Source organism: Limulus polyphemus, unplaced genomic scaffold (assembly GCF_000517525.1).
Source record: "Limulus polyphemus unplaced genomic scaffold, Limulus_polyphemus-2.1.2 Scaffold167, whole genome shotgun sequence".
NCBI classification, from domain to species: domain Eukaryota; kingdom Metazoa; phylum Arthropoda; class Merostomata; order Xiphosura; family Limulidae; genus Limulus; species Limulus polyphemus.
Window position 1 is genome coordinate 704,480 of NW_013665777.1, and position 15,932 is coordinate 720,411.

The window sequence follows — 15,932 nt, forward strand, 5'->3', positions numbered from 1 at the left end:
GTGGTGTCTATTTACTTGTGACCACGCTGTGTACGTCGAAACATGTAAAGTGTATGAGATTGTTTTCCCAGTCTTGTCGGGGTTTTTTTTTTTGTTTACCACTTTTTATCCTGTACAGTAAATTATTGTATTTTAGTAATTTGGAGACTGGAAACAATCTCATTTTTATAGAATTGCGTATAAAATAATAGTTGTTTTTTTTTAAAAAAAAAAAGGTGTTTTTTAACATAACCTTGCTTGTTCACTTTGTTAATCATGTTAACTAACGAAAATACTTTTGTAAAAGAAGTTTAGTTTTTCAACAAATGTTAATTTATGTTTTGGAGGCAGAGGTATGTATATTTGTTTACAATAAAGTTAAAGAAAGGTTTAGAAATAACTAGAAAACAAATACCTTAGAAGATATGTGTCAATGTCAATATTCTCTACAAATCACTTTGTCTTATAAAAATACAATTTAGGTTTATAATGGTAAATGATTAACAGGAAAGTATTTTTGTTGTTTTCCTCCAATAAGAAAAGATTTAACGAACCACTCAGTGAAAAAGTCAGACGCATTTCACGCGAACAAACAACCTTGTGAAACAAGTATGGTTTACATTTTAAAGTTATAGATGAAACATCTTTTATTTTTATTATTATAAGAACTTTTAATTTTTATGTTTATAAGACGTTAGACAGGTTTCTGTGAGCTTGCAGCTGCTTTTGTGTTGCATCAAGTGCTAACTACTCAACTAATGAAGCAGTCATGACAATGTAAATGTTAAGTTGATCTTATGAAAATTATAATATTTGGCTTATGATGTCCCGAAATTAACAGCCAGCAGGAACTTTCTAGAATAAAATCTCGTCTATAAAAGTGGGAGTAGTTTAAGTGAATTTTATTTTATCAGCAATCCAGTTTTAGTAATTTTAATCGCTTTCGTAATACATTTTTCTTAAATAATTGACTTTGAACACCCAGAACAGAAAAGTACAATTTTATTTGTGAGACAATACCCACAAACTTGTACAGTCTTAGTTATTCTAAGTGTTATTAGGCCTTATTCCAGATATACAAATAAAGCTTTAAATAATAATTCGTCTTCAAGAAGCTATTAATGAGAAATCGAACACGTCAAAAAGGTTTGAAGCTAACAAATATTATACACAGTGTCTCCATAATCCTCACTAAACTTAACCACAGTATTTATGATGTTATGACATCGGGGATAATGACATAACCGAAGTTCAACAAAATGTTTTGTCCCTCAAGGTTCACTCCTGTAATTTCAGAAAACTGCAGTATGCACACTTGAGTTTCTAAGAAACTAACGTGTGTGTGTGTGTGTGTGTGTGTGCGTGCTTTAAAAAGTTTCAATTAAAACAAGTAGTTTTACAATTGCAAATATTGCTTTATGGACGTCAAAGTTTAACATACATATAGTATATTTTACAGGCACTCGACATTTCTTTGCATAATCATTTAAATAAATTTGGTTTGCGAACCATATCACATTAAAAGATACAACCCAAATTCTCTTTTTCTAAACTTATATCCAAAATACAATGTTTATCATTTTAAAAAAAAAAAGAAAACACGAGTTTGAACAATATTTCACTCGTGGAAATAACTTGTATAAAATAAAAAGTATACTATGGAAAAATAGACGGACATCAGTTAAATAAGGGACACGGTTGTGGTGATATATTTGTCAACTGTATACTAGAGCTAATAAATTCTAAATATTCAAGTTAGTTTGTCGTAGCAAGAGATTAGACAACCGTGTCTCGTTTTCATTGTCATATACTGAAATTTCAAACTTTAATGAATTTTATTTTAAGCCTGTCGCCAACTTTTATTGGCGACCTTAAATTTAACTAGACCTCGCGATTACTTTGTAAGCCTAATAAAACATTTAGAGAATATGTACAGAGGTTGGCATAATTTCCCTATCACTTGGCAACATATCAAAGTTAATTGTTTCGTTTGTTTGTTCTACCTGCTTTTATTATACTCACCTTTTATTTATACACCAAGTTTGTTGTTTATAGTATTTTGATTGGTCAATAACAGGCAAAGATACAAAAGCTTTTAAACCCCCTCCCCTATCTCCCACAATTCCCGATTCTTGAATACAGTGTTCAACTTTTATGAAGGACCTACTATAATTAGTGATCACCAAATAGTACACTATTCCCTGAAAAACTTGAGGCATCTAGAAGTTCTCGAAGTGGTGCAAGAAATACGGCAATTTGCGAGATTTGTTGACTGTTTCTATGGAATTGTTGATTGTTTTCGTTAGTGCTGTGGGCCCACAGCTAAACACACCAATTTTGCTCACCTGCAAATATAATATACGAAACTTAGTTGAGCCTATTCAGGGAAATGTTATTTAAGCATCATGATTAGTGTGATTTTTCAAGCTTGTTCAATAAATCATTCTTGCGTAACTTGCTTAACAATATTTTATTTAGGAAAATAACTCAAACAAAAGAACAACGTCTCGAAGGACTACCTGAAAACTTAAAGTTGTAAATAACAGTGTAATGAGCTTTAAACGTTGTAACATATTTTGTGAATTGTGACATACGTTCATCTTACAACTGATTTAAGATATAATTAACAAGCACTTACTAGTACTTCCGAAATAACAATAGAATATAATACACAACATATTTGTTGCTGTACAAACCAAACACTTACAATAAAGCGCAACTCCTATAAAGTCCAAGTACTTGCAGAAAGATTGTGTTGATTCACCTAACCAAAAGTGAAATTTCTCTATACAAAATTGATGTTGATTTACCTATGCAAGTTCTTTTGTTGTTAAGCGCAGAGCTATGCAATATGGTATCTGTGCTCTGCTTACCGCAGCTATTGAAACCCGATTTTTTTTAGCATAGAAGCCCTCAGACTTACCGAGGCTAATACGCAACAATACAGTAACGAATATCTATTTACTTACGTAAGAATGCTGTTTCTGTACAAACTTAAGGAAAGCGGTCATATCAGGTCGGCCGAAATGGTTAATAGCCTTCAAGCCAGTGAACATACTGCTGTTGGAAATCCGTTGGAAGTGGTTCTCACAGATATACTAAAAGATAGGGAATTACATTTACATTTGACCAAGTTAGAAAAAAATACATTTAGAAGGAGGAAAAGATATAACGACACGTCTTATTACTTACACAACATGAATCAATGACACGAGGGACATACAGTTTGGTATATACACGTTAAAAACGTGATAATAAGAGTTAGAGATATGGTGTTAAAATGAAGTGTATACGATAATAATAGAACTTTATGATAGGGAGATAAAATCACAGAGCGATATATCATCATTATACATTAAAAACATTTTTCCAATACACCTTTTTGGTATATACAAGTTAAAAACGTGAGAATAAGAGTTAGAGATATGGTGTTAAAAATGAAATGTATACTATAATAATAGAACTTTATGATAGGGAGATAAAATCACAGAACGATATATCATCATTATACATTAAAAACAGATTTCCAATACACCTTTAATTACAAGACTTTATAATTAGTAATATATCTTTAAGGATATAATGTAAAATTTGTAAAAAAACTACTTCCTAGTAATAAAAATTTCAAAACTATAAGGAATCTAAAGAAATCTTTGCTAACACTTTCTCCAATTCCGTGCATACTTAACGAGTATATAAAAACCACACTATATACTGCTAGATGAGGTAGAACCACTTACCAACATAGTTGTTCTCAAGTCGAATTTATGGAAGAACTGGGTAATGAAGATGTGAATCTCCAAAACGTTAGTTACGTCTTTCCTCTCAACATCCCTCAGGACATCGATAAACCACTCAAAGTGACGGTGGGACGGACAGATCCACAAGAAATAGACCTTAAAAGGTAAAGTTCACCTGGTCAGTTTAGGCATTTTTAACTTTTTAAAAGAAAGTTCCAGTTTTTTGTTTGTTTATTTTTTTTTACCCAACAACATTTTTTGACAAAAGCCACTAAGCAATCAGTAAAAGGAACTTGAATAAAAAAATTAATTTTTGTTAATTAATACTTAGGTTTTAATTTAAATATAATTAACCAAATCCTGACATGAATAAGAGGTTCCTTAAGTATTTGTCCTGAAGCAGGAGAAAAAATTATCAAACGTCACTGCATCGTTCCTTCCCCCCCCCCCCCACACACACATTTTATTTAATAGGAATTTATGACATTATTTTATATCCAAGTGTAGGAGTACTTTTAAAAGTAGTTTTTTGTTTTTATGTTTACCTTTTTGCACGCTACTCCGGAATATCTATTGGTGGACGTACCAAAGACAAGATCGTTCAAGATAGAGGCATAAGGCGTGACACCAATTCCTCCTCCCACCATAATTGCTATTTCGAACTTGTACCAATCTTGATTGCCTCCACCAAATGGTCCCTCAAGTCGAATCTTGATGTGAAAAGGAAATTAAAAATAAACTTTCACTACAAAACCGCTGGGAGTTCATGAACTATACGTCATTAAATGTGCGCACTTGTTTAGAAATTCAGTTAAAAACTAGAACTAATGCGGGTACAAGAGTTAATTAAAACATTGCTAACTGAACTAGTTGATAAATGGGAAAACAATGCGCGGCATGATACGTCATTAGCTCTCTGTGGGAATCATGAGCAACAATAATAGTTTTGTGATATAATGGGGTACATCATTTCGGAAGACATGACAATCACTGTCTGTGGCTGGATAACGAAGTAATTAGTTGTTAGTGAAGGATATCAATTTTATATACAACACGAGTTATGGATTAAAGACGTAAAATGAACCTAAGAACGTATTATTAATTTACTTAAATATTCATTCATGGTAATTTCTATAACTAAGTCAAATGGATTGACCACTTGTTAAGCTATTTCCTTTTAGAAACCGAAGTTTCATATCATTGAATCAATATATTTTTTTTAACTGTAGTTTTCTCTGTTTACTTTATTAATTTTTTTGTTTTTATGAAGTAATTTAATTGGCTTCCACGTCTCACAACTTTTATTCAATCATGCAGTAATTATGTATACAAGTACCTTGGGAAGTGCAGCATCATGTAGGTTACTTGGGTCAAAGTAGTTTCTTAGTTTCCATGTCCAGGGACCTTGAGCCTTTACGTGTACTGACAAACAGTTTTGATGAGGGGCAGAAGTCAGTGTCAGCGAGTGGAATTCGTTAGGCCTGAATCCCGTGCATCCGAGGCGGACCCACTGGCCGGACAGGTATTTAAAGTTAGGCGGCCTGGAAAACTTCACTTTGGTTACGTCTGGAAACAAGGCAATAAAACGTTCACTGTTATTAGCAAGAACCGATATATTACTGTTGGAATTAAACTTTTAAACTGTATGGTAACTAGAACGAAGCTACAAATTCTGTCTCCTTGCAAGTGAGCAGAAACTAGTGACACAAAATGGTTTAATACTACACAACTTAGCATTTTTGCTGAGTTGAAATTTGAAAGAAATGCGAGCACAAAATGCACATTAGTTTTGTTGAGTGAAACCATTTCAAACATTTATTGTTTCATAATCTTGAAAAAAAAGCTTTGTAAGAAAAAGAAATAATAAAAAAGTTCATACCTGAAGGAAGTAAATCAGTTTCAATTATGTCTAATTCCATGAACTTGGTCTGAAGACTGACAATTTTGTCCAAGATATAAACGACAGCTGGGCCAATGAAAAACATCCAGAAACGAGGGCTCTAAATTGAAACACACGTAACATATTGAAGTTTTTCTAAATTGCTCTTAGAACACCTCGAAGTAAGAGTAATTGAAGTAAGTAATAGAACATTATATTCAGTTATTATACACATACAAGTAATGTGAAATGATTTAGTAATATTACCACAGTTAGATGTGAACAATTATGAAGATTAACCCATTATTTTAGCTAAAATTACAATCCAAAACAAATTAACATTTAATATATTTTTAGCATTTCTCATTTTATCGTAGTACCAACTAACACATTGACACGTGTTACAACAATACGTAACATCACTTACCTACCTAATGAAAGGTGATTAACAACATTTCATTTATAGTGAGTTGCATGTAAAATTAATCTAGAAAATAAGCTATTGAGAGGGTGTGTTATTTACCCCAGTGAGTCTTGCTAATCCATGGATAATGCATAAGATGTACAAGAGAATGTACAAGCTGTGGGTTCCCCAAAAATATTTGTATGCTTTTTGTCGTATTGTCGGGTGAGCAAAGATGAAGATAATACAAACAATAGCGAACAGGATAACGCCAGTGATACCTGAGAAAAAACAGTTATTTGCTATAACGAACCAAAAGATATATCAAAGTGATTGGTAATGTCATCTGCACTTCGTGTTAGGAATTTTTAAGTTTAAAATAAATGACAAATTTGGTTAGGTTTTATAAAAAACTTGGATTTTAAAAGTACATTTTACAGCAGTTAGAGTTTAAATATATGTCCATAAATAACACTTTAATACACATGTTCTACAATATTCAAAGTCAAGCAGAAGCAACAAGACCATAGCATATATTCATAAGCCAATCCAAAATTTTGTTAAAGTTATTACACGAAATAGAATATCAAATATACACTCGTCGAGTGTGTTTTTTGTGCGGCGAGAGAGAGAGAGAGAGAGAGATAATTTGATATACGTGAAAACAAACATGCTGCAAAAACATCCAGTTGAAATCCAAAAACAGGTAAATTAGATACAAGTGTTATGTTGTAAGCTGCTGTTAAAATAAATGAATTTGTCAAAGAAAAGCTTACCAGTTATGGTTTGGAAAAGCCAGAACGCTATCGTTGGTTTGAAGTCAGAGCTACAAAAAGATACAAGAAAATAAATTGTAAATCTAACTTTCGTGAGATACAAAATTAAATAATCAAACTGTATGTAACAAACAACAGAACCAAGCAAACCATTACAACACTACGAGTAACTACTGTAAGAAGTTTCATTTAATTCACTTATTGTTTGGGGGATATGAAGTCATTATTATTTACATTGATAAATTTGGGGTGTATAATAAAACAGTTGACAAAATGAAAAAAAAAATACTTGATTCGATTAATAAACGCTCCATTGGTGTTTTCATCAGTGGAAAATCAAATACTTAGGAAACAAATATCTAACCTATCGATGAGTCTTTAAATAGTCATATGGACCTTTCAGCACACCTATGTAGTAGGGTCTCTTGCGTGTAATGATTTTAAATATTACAAGTTTAATTTCAGCTTTACTTAAAGGAGATAATGATTACAAAAGGAGAGAGAGAATCCATTCTAAGTTTCATAGTGTGGATCTACTTCACTCGAAAGGTCACACAAAGTAGTCTCAGACAGTCACTGCCGATTTAAACGAGATAGATATATTTACAAAAACTAAACAATCACTTACTCAAACTGCATTTCTTTGGTAAGACAACGTAGATGTTCCACTGGTTGAGTTGATACGTGATAGAAGTTGATACAGTGACCAATGGTATGAACCACTACACAGAAGAGTGGAAATAACTTATCAGTACAAAGACGTATAAAAAACACACACACATACACACACACACATACATAGATAAAACGCTTGCTGCACAAGAAGACCGGAAGAAGTAAACACACATTATCTTAAATAAGGCCAATTAGGGGGAGGGGGGTATTTGGCTCGGGCCAAATATTTACACACGTTATTTTTTTAAAGTTCCATGACTTGTTTTTATGCAAATAGAAAAAAAAAAGCATTTATTAAATGCTAAATAATATTAACAAGTACATGTTAAATAAAAAAGATTCAAATTATGTTTCACTTTTCTTTTGAGTTAATGATTGTCTTATTTTGTTTTCATGTGTCATCATTTATTTTTATTATAGCCAAAGACCTCAAAAGATAGAAGTGGGCTGGGCATCTATGAACCTCTGAGAAGGTCTGATCTTAAATCAGAAGTCAACAAACCCATTTACTTGTTTAGAGGGAAAGATAATTGTTATAAAGTTAATTTGAGCTTTTTCACCTTAAAGAAGTTTGATGACAAACATCAGCAACGCTCATTATGGAAACTTGGAGATACAAACACACCATGTCTTAATGCAGACAAATAAACATTAGTTCTTGCTTAACCAAGTAGTTATGTTCGATTATGCGTCGTTAACTCAGTGAAACACCAGCTTTGCCTCTAAATAATCGCAAAATGGCCAAAACAAAGAACATGTAAATAGGAAAGCAAAGATTAGTATTATCGTTACATAGCGATATAAAACTACAAACTTGTGCCACACAAGAAAACAACCATTATCGCTTTACAAGAAGTATAAATACGTTACCACTAGTTATGCAAGAAACACCAGTGCTGCATGTTAAGATACAGCGTACGTGTTAAAAACAACACCATTTATTAACACAAGCGTTTCTCACCAAGTGATGAGGTGAGAAACCTTATTACTAGGTTGCCAAAAAGATGACGTGGTCTTATGATGATGAATGAATACTTAGTTTCATGTAAAAATAATTCTGTATTTGATGAAATGGTGAAATCATCATTATAGCTTGGACGAAACCGTTAAGAACGATTTGAATGGCATTGCAGGTTAATTTATCTTATCTAAATTGTAGTTATCACTTGTGCTATTCTTTGTAGAAATTCTGCTATCAGCATGACACAAGTAAAGGCGATAATCACTCTTAACGTTTCTTGATAATTTTTTAATTACTGTAACATACGTATCGAGAAACATCTGTCTACTAACATGTGAAGAAGAGCGCTGTTATGGCGACAATCTTGTGGAACTGAACATGGGAATCTAGCGGGATGTACTGGTGGACAGGAAGTTCTCTCAGCTTGGTGATCAGGTTCCGACACATGGTCAGCAGTAGCAGAGAGTAACAGAAGGACAAAGAGGCCGCAGCGGCTCGAGTGAAAGCAATACCCATCCCCATGACATGCCTCAGGTCCATATGTTCTGTCATGTAGGAGTAGACTATAAGGAGATAAGATAGGAAAATTCATATTGTGTAAGAAATATTGAAAGGAGGATAGAATAAATGCTTAATCATTAATCTTACTATGAACTGAACAACATTATTCTCAGATTAATCATTAATCTTACTATGAACTGAACAAAATTGTTCTCAAATTAATCATTAATCTTACTATGAACTGAACAACATTATTCTCAGATTAATCATTAATCTTACTATGAAATGAACAACATTATTCTCAGATTAATCATTAATCTTACTATGAAATGAACAACATTATTCTCAGTTTCATAGTAAGATTAATGATTAATCTGAGAATAATGTTGTTCATTTCATAGTAAGATTAATGATTAATCTGAGAATAATGTTGTTCATTTCATAGTAAGATTAATGATTAATCTGAACTACTTAATGGAAAGTACAATCAACACAAAGATGTTTTTTTTTAAACTGAACAACATTGTTATCAAATTCATATTCCCAAATACATACACTTTTCCAGAACTTAGACCGTATTTATAACAAGTGATTTGTACAGATAACGCTACAGTGAAAAGTTGTACAACATGAATAAAGCTTCTTATTGGTCAAATGCAGTAAACGCTTAGATAAGTTAGCTAAAACACACAATACGGTCAATATATGCACGTTCGGGACAATTAGATTAAAAAGTGCAGTGAACACTTACAGATAAACCTTTCCATGAACAAAACCACGTTGATGACAAAAAAGACAAAGAGATAGAAAATGTGTTGTCTGTTCTCTTCCAGGACTGTGATCAAATGATTCCACTTCTGTTGGGCCCAGTTAGGTGATTCTTCTGGTAGTTGGTTGATTTGAAAGCTGGTCATTCTTTAAGTAAAGAATGTACCCTCGTTAATACATTAATAGATATTTACATTTAACACAGAATCAAAGTTTCATTAACATCAGTGAAAAACGAAACGCTGAATCTTTTGTGAAGTATTTAAGAAATCGTGATATTTCAATTTTTCAGTTTCATTTTTTTTTCAGCTTTTTAGTCTTTTAGTCAACTAATATGAAATCAAATTGTCAAAATTATCACTTTCAAGTTATATATCTAACCTACAAAACTCACCTGGCTACGTTAGTGGAGGTATCCAAGAAGTTTTGTTTGGCACCTGTTTAAAAAGAAAAAGAAACCTTAGTAATAACAGTGTATCAAAATAAGTGAATATGTTGGTGTTAAATTTCTAATATTAACCAAGCTTTGCGCGGATGACAAGTATGGAAAATACAGATCATATTTCTTCATTGTTTTAAATATTATCATTAACTTCAAGTCAGATCTAACAAGTTAATCCAATAATTAATATAGTTAACTAGGTGTATGAAAAGCTATCAAATAAAAACAGAAACTTTTATGCATTAAATACACAGAAATTAATGGAAATCACATACGGAGTCTTGGTACTTAACGAAAGGCCTAATCGGCACTGGATATAGCAGATATAGAATAGTTGACATATTTCCCCGAAAGCCGCCAGGAGAAGGTCACCTGTTTCAACCACTCGCACCACTATACAGTAGTGTGTTGCAAGTCAGTAGACGCTAAAATGACTTAACATTAGGAACGACGAACGGTGCAATTTGTACAGCGTGACGTCAGTGAAACGTGCGCGTGCCATGAATCACGAGAATAATTATGTACTCTGTAGACTACAACACGGTATGAAATGTGAACTTCAAAAGCAAGAAATACATTTGTTACTCTTAATTTTGTTAATCTACTCCCGAAACAGAACACTATCGGGGACCCTGCGGAAGTACATATAGTTTGCTTTACTTTCACTCGTCAGCTCCTATTAATAAATAAACACAACAAACGACTATTGAAATATCAGAAATGTTATAAATAATTAAGTTTCTTTTGTGGTACAATCCCACAGAATATTACCTTTACAGTCCAGCCCAATAGCGATAAAGTCGCCTTTGTATTCTTTCATCATAACCTTAAAATCATCGTAGCTTAGCTCTTCGGTATCTTCCAATCCTGCAGATGCAAACATCCCACTAATCAGGTCCATCACTTGATATTCTGTCATGGAGTTAGTTTTCGCAATGTCTACCAAAGAACGCAGCATTTTGGTCAACTCTCGTTTGTCAATGACTCCATTCCCATCATTGTCACACATATCGAAGAAAATTCGAAGTTTGTCTTCCGTTTTACCTGCATAAGATACAGTAATTATCACTGCTTGTTTACCTTTCCTTATTTTTAAAAAACATGTGAATCAAAGGTATTAACTAATTGGAATTTGTTTATGAAATACATTTTTGTCAGTAGTCCGAAGTCAGTTTAAGTCACTCCTAAATAATATATTCAAATCACAATTTAAACATCAGAAACTAACTGTTCTTTTACAATGATATTTATCGTGAATATTCTCCAAATAATGAATACCAGTTTTAAATTGCGTATATGAAAAAATTATATGTTACTTATTGACATACAAAAACACGAAATAAACAATAAGTTAATCATTAAGTGAAGAATACACTCTAGTCATCAATGCGACTGATTCTAAAATTGATACGATACGGACTCAAAAGGCATACAAGCTGTTCACAACGTTAAAATGTGATCAAAAGAATTAGACATTAACCAGTAAGAATTATAGTTAACTTATATACTGATCATTAGAAGAGACTGCGATGTCATAAAACAAAAACTTAACTTCTATGTAATATTTATCCATTACTTAAATGAAATTATCGCTAGGGAAATAATACAAGTTTCTCAAAACCACGTAAAAACTAGTTGCTATCGTCAATACCCTGCCCCTTGAAAACAAAATTTGTAGTAAATGTCTGATGTTTCAATTTACGCATTTCTTAAAATCGTGCATAAAACAAACATTTCTGACCTTCCCAGTTAATCTGGTACGATAAAATGTACGAAATAGTATATATATATATATATACACACACACACACACATACACATATATACACACACACACACCATTAGACCATTTGCTGTGCCCATCGCATGGAATCGAACCTCTATTTTTAGCGTAAACTTATCACTGTCCCACCGAGGATAACCTTTACTTTGTCAGTAATTCATGAACTATACACTTAACTTAGATACACCGTTGCTTGGACAAACACGATGCCCCATCAATTTTTTGTTTTTGTTTATAAATGTTTTTACAATTCTTTAGTTTTGATGGAAGTCTCACTTTTTAAATATGGTTTAATAAACGAGTGTATATTCATTAATATGTTTGCATTTAATAAATATAAAGCTTTAAAATAAACATTTAAAAATAAATTATCGATAATTTGCTTTTTCAGATAAAGGAGAGCATTAACCTTTAGAAAAATGACAAGTAGACAGAGCGAAAAATCAACTTTGTGCGACACGAACCGTTTTGAAGCGCTCTTTAAGAGATACATCATTTTTAACGCAGTCTGTACTTAAAGACTTTTTAACAATCGGGGATGTTGCAATGCGCTTTACCACTTACAATTAAGTAAATGACTAAACCAAATTTTCCCCTCTACACGATACAATAAATATTCATTAAAAACAGTCAAGGTTGCTGAATAGTATTAATAGCGCTGAAAATTCCTAAACAGTGAAACGCCCTCACAGCCTCCGTGTTGAATTACACTCTTACTTACAAAAATAAAAAACGTTTCAATAACGCAGACGTTAATTTACCTCTAGAGAACAAAACAACGGTATCCAGAAACTCCTGAAAACTGATTCTGCCGTCTTTGTCTTTATCGACACAGTTAAACATCTGTTTAACAAACAGCGAATCCGGTTTCATTCCTAGAGCTTCGGCAAACTCTTTCTTTGACAGCGATGTCCGCATAACCATGATAATGTCATTGCTGACGTCCTCAAACTTCCGTTTTTCACCTGGTTTTAATCCAAACGTCTACAAAAAATAAAACAATATACTATACTAATACAGTAATAAGTTTGTGTATTATATTACTTTATATTGCGCAAAAGAGTTTAAACACAACATGTCGAAAGCTCCAACGAGCAGAGGTATTTCACAACTCAACAGTTCAAAATAATGATTTAGTGATATAAAGCAATTCTAACAACTGATTTGATAAACACAACTGAAAAACAAAAATTAATCATCGTCTAATTACCTGTATATTTAGAATGTATTTTTTTTACCAGGTTTTTGGTATATTTCTTGGTATATAACTTACCAGAGCGTAAGCTTCCCGGAAGAAATGTTCTAAGCGTTTTTGACGTTTTTCCTTTGTTTCTGCGTTAGACAACAATAACTTACCAGAGCGTAAGCTTCCCGGAAGAAATGTTCTAAGCGTTTTTGACGTTTTTCCTTTGTTTCTGCGTTAGACAACAATAACTTACCAGAGCGTAAGCTTCCCGGAAGAAATGTTCTAAGCGTTTTTGACGTTTTTCCTTTGTTTCTGCGTTAGACAACATGGCATCTCTGTATGTCTGAATAACCTCGAGCGTTTTCTTTCGACTCAACAAAAAGTTTTCCACTTTGTTCAGGAATTTCTTTCTGATCTGTTGATTCTCAAACTGTATTACCTAAAAAACATTAAAGAGGATTATTGTTGTTGTCTGTTATTAAGCACATAGCTACACGAAGGGCTATCTGTGCTCTGCTCACCACAGGTATCGAAACCAGGTTTCTAGCAGTACAAGTCCGCAGACATACCACTTGGGGCAAAAGATAAATGGATTAGTGCCCCGAAAAGTAAGTGTGTGTGTGTGTGTGTGTGTGTGTGTGTGTGTGTGTGTGTGTGTGTGTGTGTGTGTGTGTGTGTGTGTGTGCGTGCGCGAAAAAGAGACCATTGTACGTATTTTCTTTTCTTTTTTAATAGACAGAACAATCTATAAACTACGATAATCATTTATTCATTTACATATCCCAACAACTTAATCGTTAGGAATTCATTCAACTATTATTTAGTAGTAAGCTCCTTTTTTATAACTAATTCATCTACCATTTATATGTAAAGGGTCTTTAGTTTTCATTACACTCACGATTTTCTATACAATACGTACTACAAGACGTGCATTCTAACGAGATTTTTCACTAGGTAATTTCCGAACTAAAGACTTGCTGAATGCATTGTTCAAGTAAACATCTTAAGAAACTGACACTTCATTGTTTGAAATATTTTTAATGATTAACATAAGTAATAGAACACTAATTCACAATGAAAACAGCAATAGCCATATTGAACCAAGTGGTTTGAGCATTTTCGAAGGGCGAATTCACTCTTTTTGGTCTTGACGAAGAAAGGTTGATTCTAGAAATTTCGTACTATTAATATTCTGTTATATTTAGTTCTTCTTGTTGATTAACAACTTACTGTAAGCTGATGTTATTTTTTCATATAATAAAGGTGAAAAACTTAGTATTTTGATTTTTAAATGACATTAAGATAAACTTACCAGATCGTGGTCTCTCGGAGACCGTATCAATACCATTGGCTTCTTATGAGTGTCTTGAGTAACTTCTAGAACCAATGAGTTGACCTCTTTGAAGTCTACTTTTCTTAGCGTTTCCCCCTTCCGATTTACAGTGTAAATAGCCTCGTCAGGACCAATCTTCACTTTAGCAACTCGCTTGTGGTTTTGGTGGAGCCACTCTTTGACATCTATACAATAAGATTTATAATGAGGCTTCCGAATTACAGAAATGTTTTATATTAAATACACACTAGCATAGCATTAAGCACACAATAAGCTAGAAGTCAGGAGACTTACAGAGTTTGTCACAGTTCTTGTTGTCGATGTCGCCAATCTTGGACCGGAGCATTCGCCTCCTCCTGTTTTGGAGTTTAATCACACCATATCCTAAGCCCGCACAAACTGAAAAAAAATGTAAGCATTTATAGCTTAGTATTTAAATCTGACTAAATTTATTCTGTTTTTATGAATGCAAGAAAACATTTTATTGGTCATCTAATGGTTTATGTAAATAATTATTAACACAGCAAACTTTGATATCACGATCTGCTGAGGGCAGCAGTTTCGATCTATATCACTCGGGGCCGTATCAACAAAAAGACAGACATAGAGTAAACAGTTCCCCAAGAAACAGTGCCATGGAAACAAGCGTTTTTCTTTTAAGTTGTCATTCATTTTTTAAAGTGGAAACCAGTATCTGAAAAACGTTATATTTGGTAAATGATTATTTTGATAGGCAACATTTCAATGAAAAAAGAAGGCCCCACAGAAACTAAGTTGCCTATGGACCCACTGCGTGTAGTCTTAATTTTGTCCTGGATACATTAATTTTAACATACTAATAAATGATTGAATTATGGCGCTTTGCAAGATTTATACATCAATATAAAGATCATCATTGTACTGAACGTTACGGTTCACTTCTTCGTACTCTTCACACACATCTCAGTAATATTCATTTTCTTTTCATAATGAAAGAGGATAGAGGCAGAACGACAATTGGTTTTAGTTAACCTTTATGCAATAAAGGCGTTTTACCAAACAAATGCAATGTAGGCGACACATCTGACCATATTTATGGAAAGAAAAATGCTATTGTGAAGTTATTGCGAATTATATCATGAAAAATATGCAGAATTTAAATTTAAGATATCCGACCACATTAGTGCTATAAATTTTAAGACTTCGCATCTCTTAACGCTAATAATTTCTTAGTTAGATGAGATTAATATAACGACCATATCATAATTTGTTTGCTCCATAAAAAAAAATAGCGTTTCTGACACATCGTAAGATATTTTAAATGAAAACACTACAAAGTTACCATCACTAATCGGAAGTTATAGATTCAAGAAACAAAAATGGTGTATGTTTGTAATTAAGTATTAGAATCTAGAAACTTTTTAAATTAATTATCAGCAATGCTCACTACATTAATACAGGTGTGTGTGTGTGTGTGTGTGTGTGTGTGTGTGTGTGTGTGTGTGTGTGTGTGTGTGTGTGTGTGTA

The 15,932-nt window shown here is 32.8% G+C and overlaps 1 protein-coding gene across 1 annotated transcript in view; it reads right to left on the reverse strand.

Annotated features, from left to right (window-relative positions):
* Nucleotides 1-1,379: 1,379 nt before the first annotated feature.
* The window catches only part of LOC106477616 (dual oxidase-like), an 80,377-nt gene continuing 65,824 nt past the window's right edge, over nt 1,380-15,932 (reverse strand). Inside the window, exons 15-31 of the mRNA XM_013938163.2 lie at nt 14,721-14,825; nt 14,406-14,611; nt 13,347-13,532; nt 12,669-12,891; nt 10,896-11,168; nt 10,077-10,119; nt 9,666-9,829; nt 8,746-8,976; nt 7,406-7,499; nt 6,778-6,827; nt 6,122-6,282; nt 5,599-5,719; nt 5,056-5,285; nt 4,265-4,429; nt 3,720-3,875; nt 2,949-3,077; nt 1,380-2,324 (exon numbers count right to left, since the gene is read on the reverse strand). Of these exons, the coding sequence (XP_013793617.1) occupies nt 2,199-2,324; nt 2,949-3,077; nt 3,720-3,875; nt 4,265-4,429; nt 5,056-5,285; nt 5,599-5,719; nt 6,122-6,282; nt 6,778-6,827; nt 7,406-7,499; nt 8,746-8,976; nt 9,666-9,829; nt 10,077-10,119; nt 10,896-11,168; nt 12,669-12,891; nt 13,347-13,532; nt 14,406-14,611; nt 14,721-14,825 (2,663 nt within the window). The 3' untranslated portion in view covers nt 1,380-2,198. The remainder of the gene's footprint in view (nt 2,325-2,948; nt 3,078-3,719; nt 3,876-4,264; nt 4,430-5,055; nt 5,286-5,598; nt 5,720-6,121; nt 6,283-6,777; nt 6,828-7,405; nt 7,500-8,745; nt 8,977-9,665; nt 9,830-10,076; nt 10,120-10,895; nt 11,169-12,668; nt 12,892-13,346; nt 13,533-14,405; nt 14,612-14,720; nt 14,826-15,932) is intronic.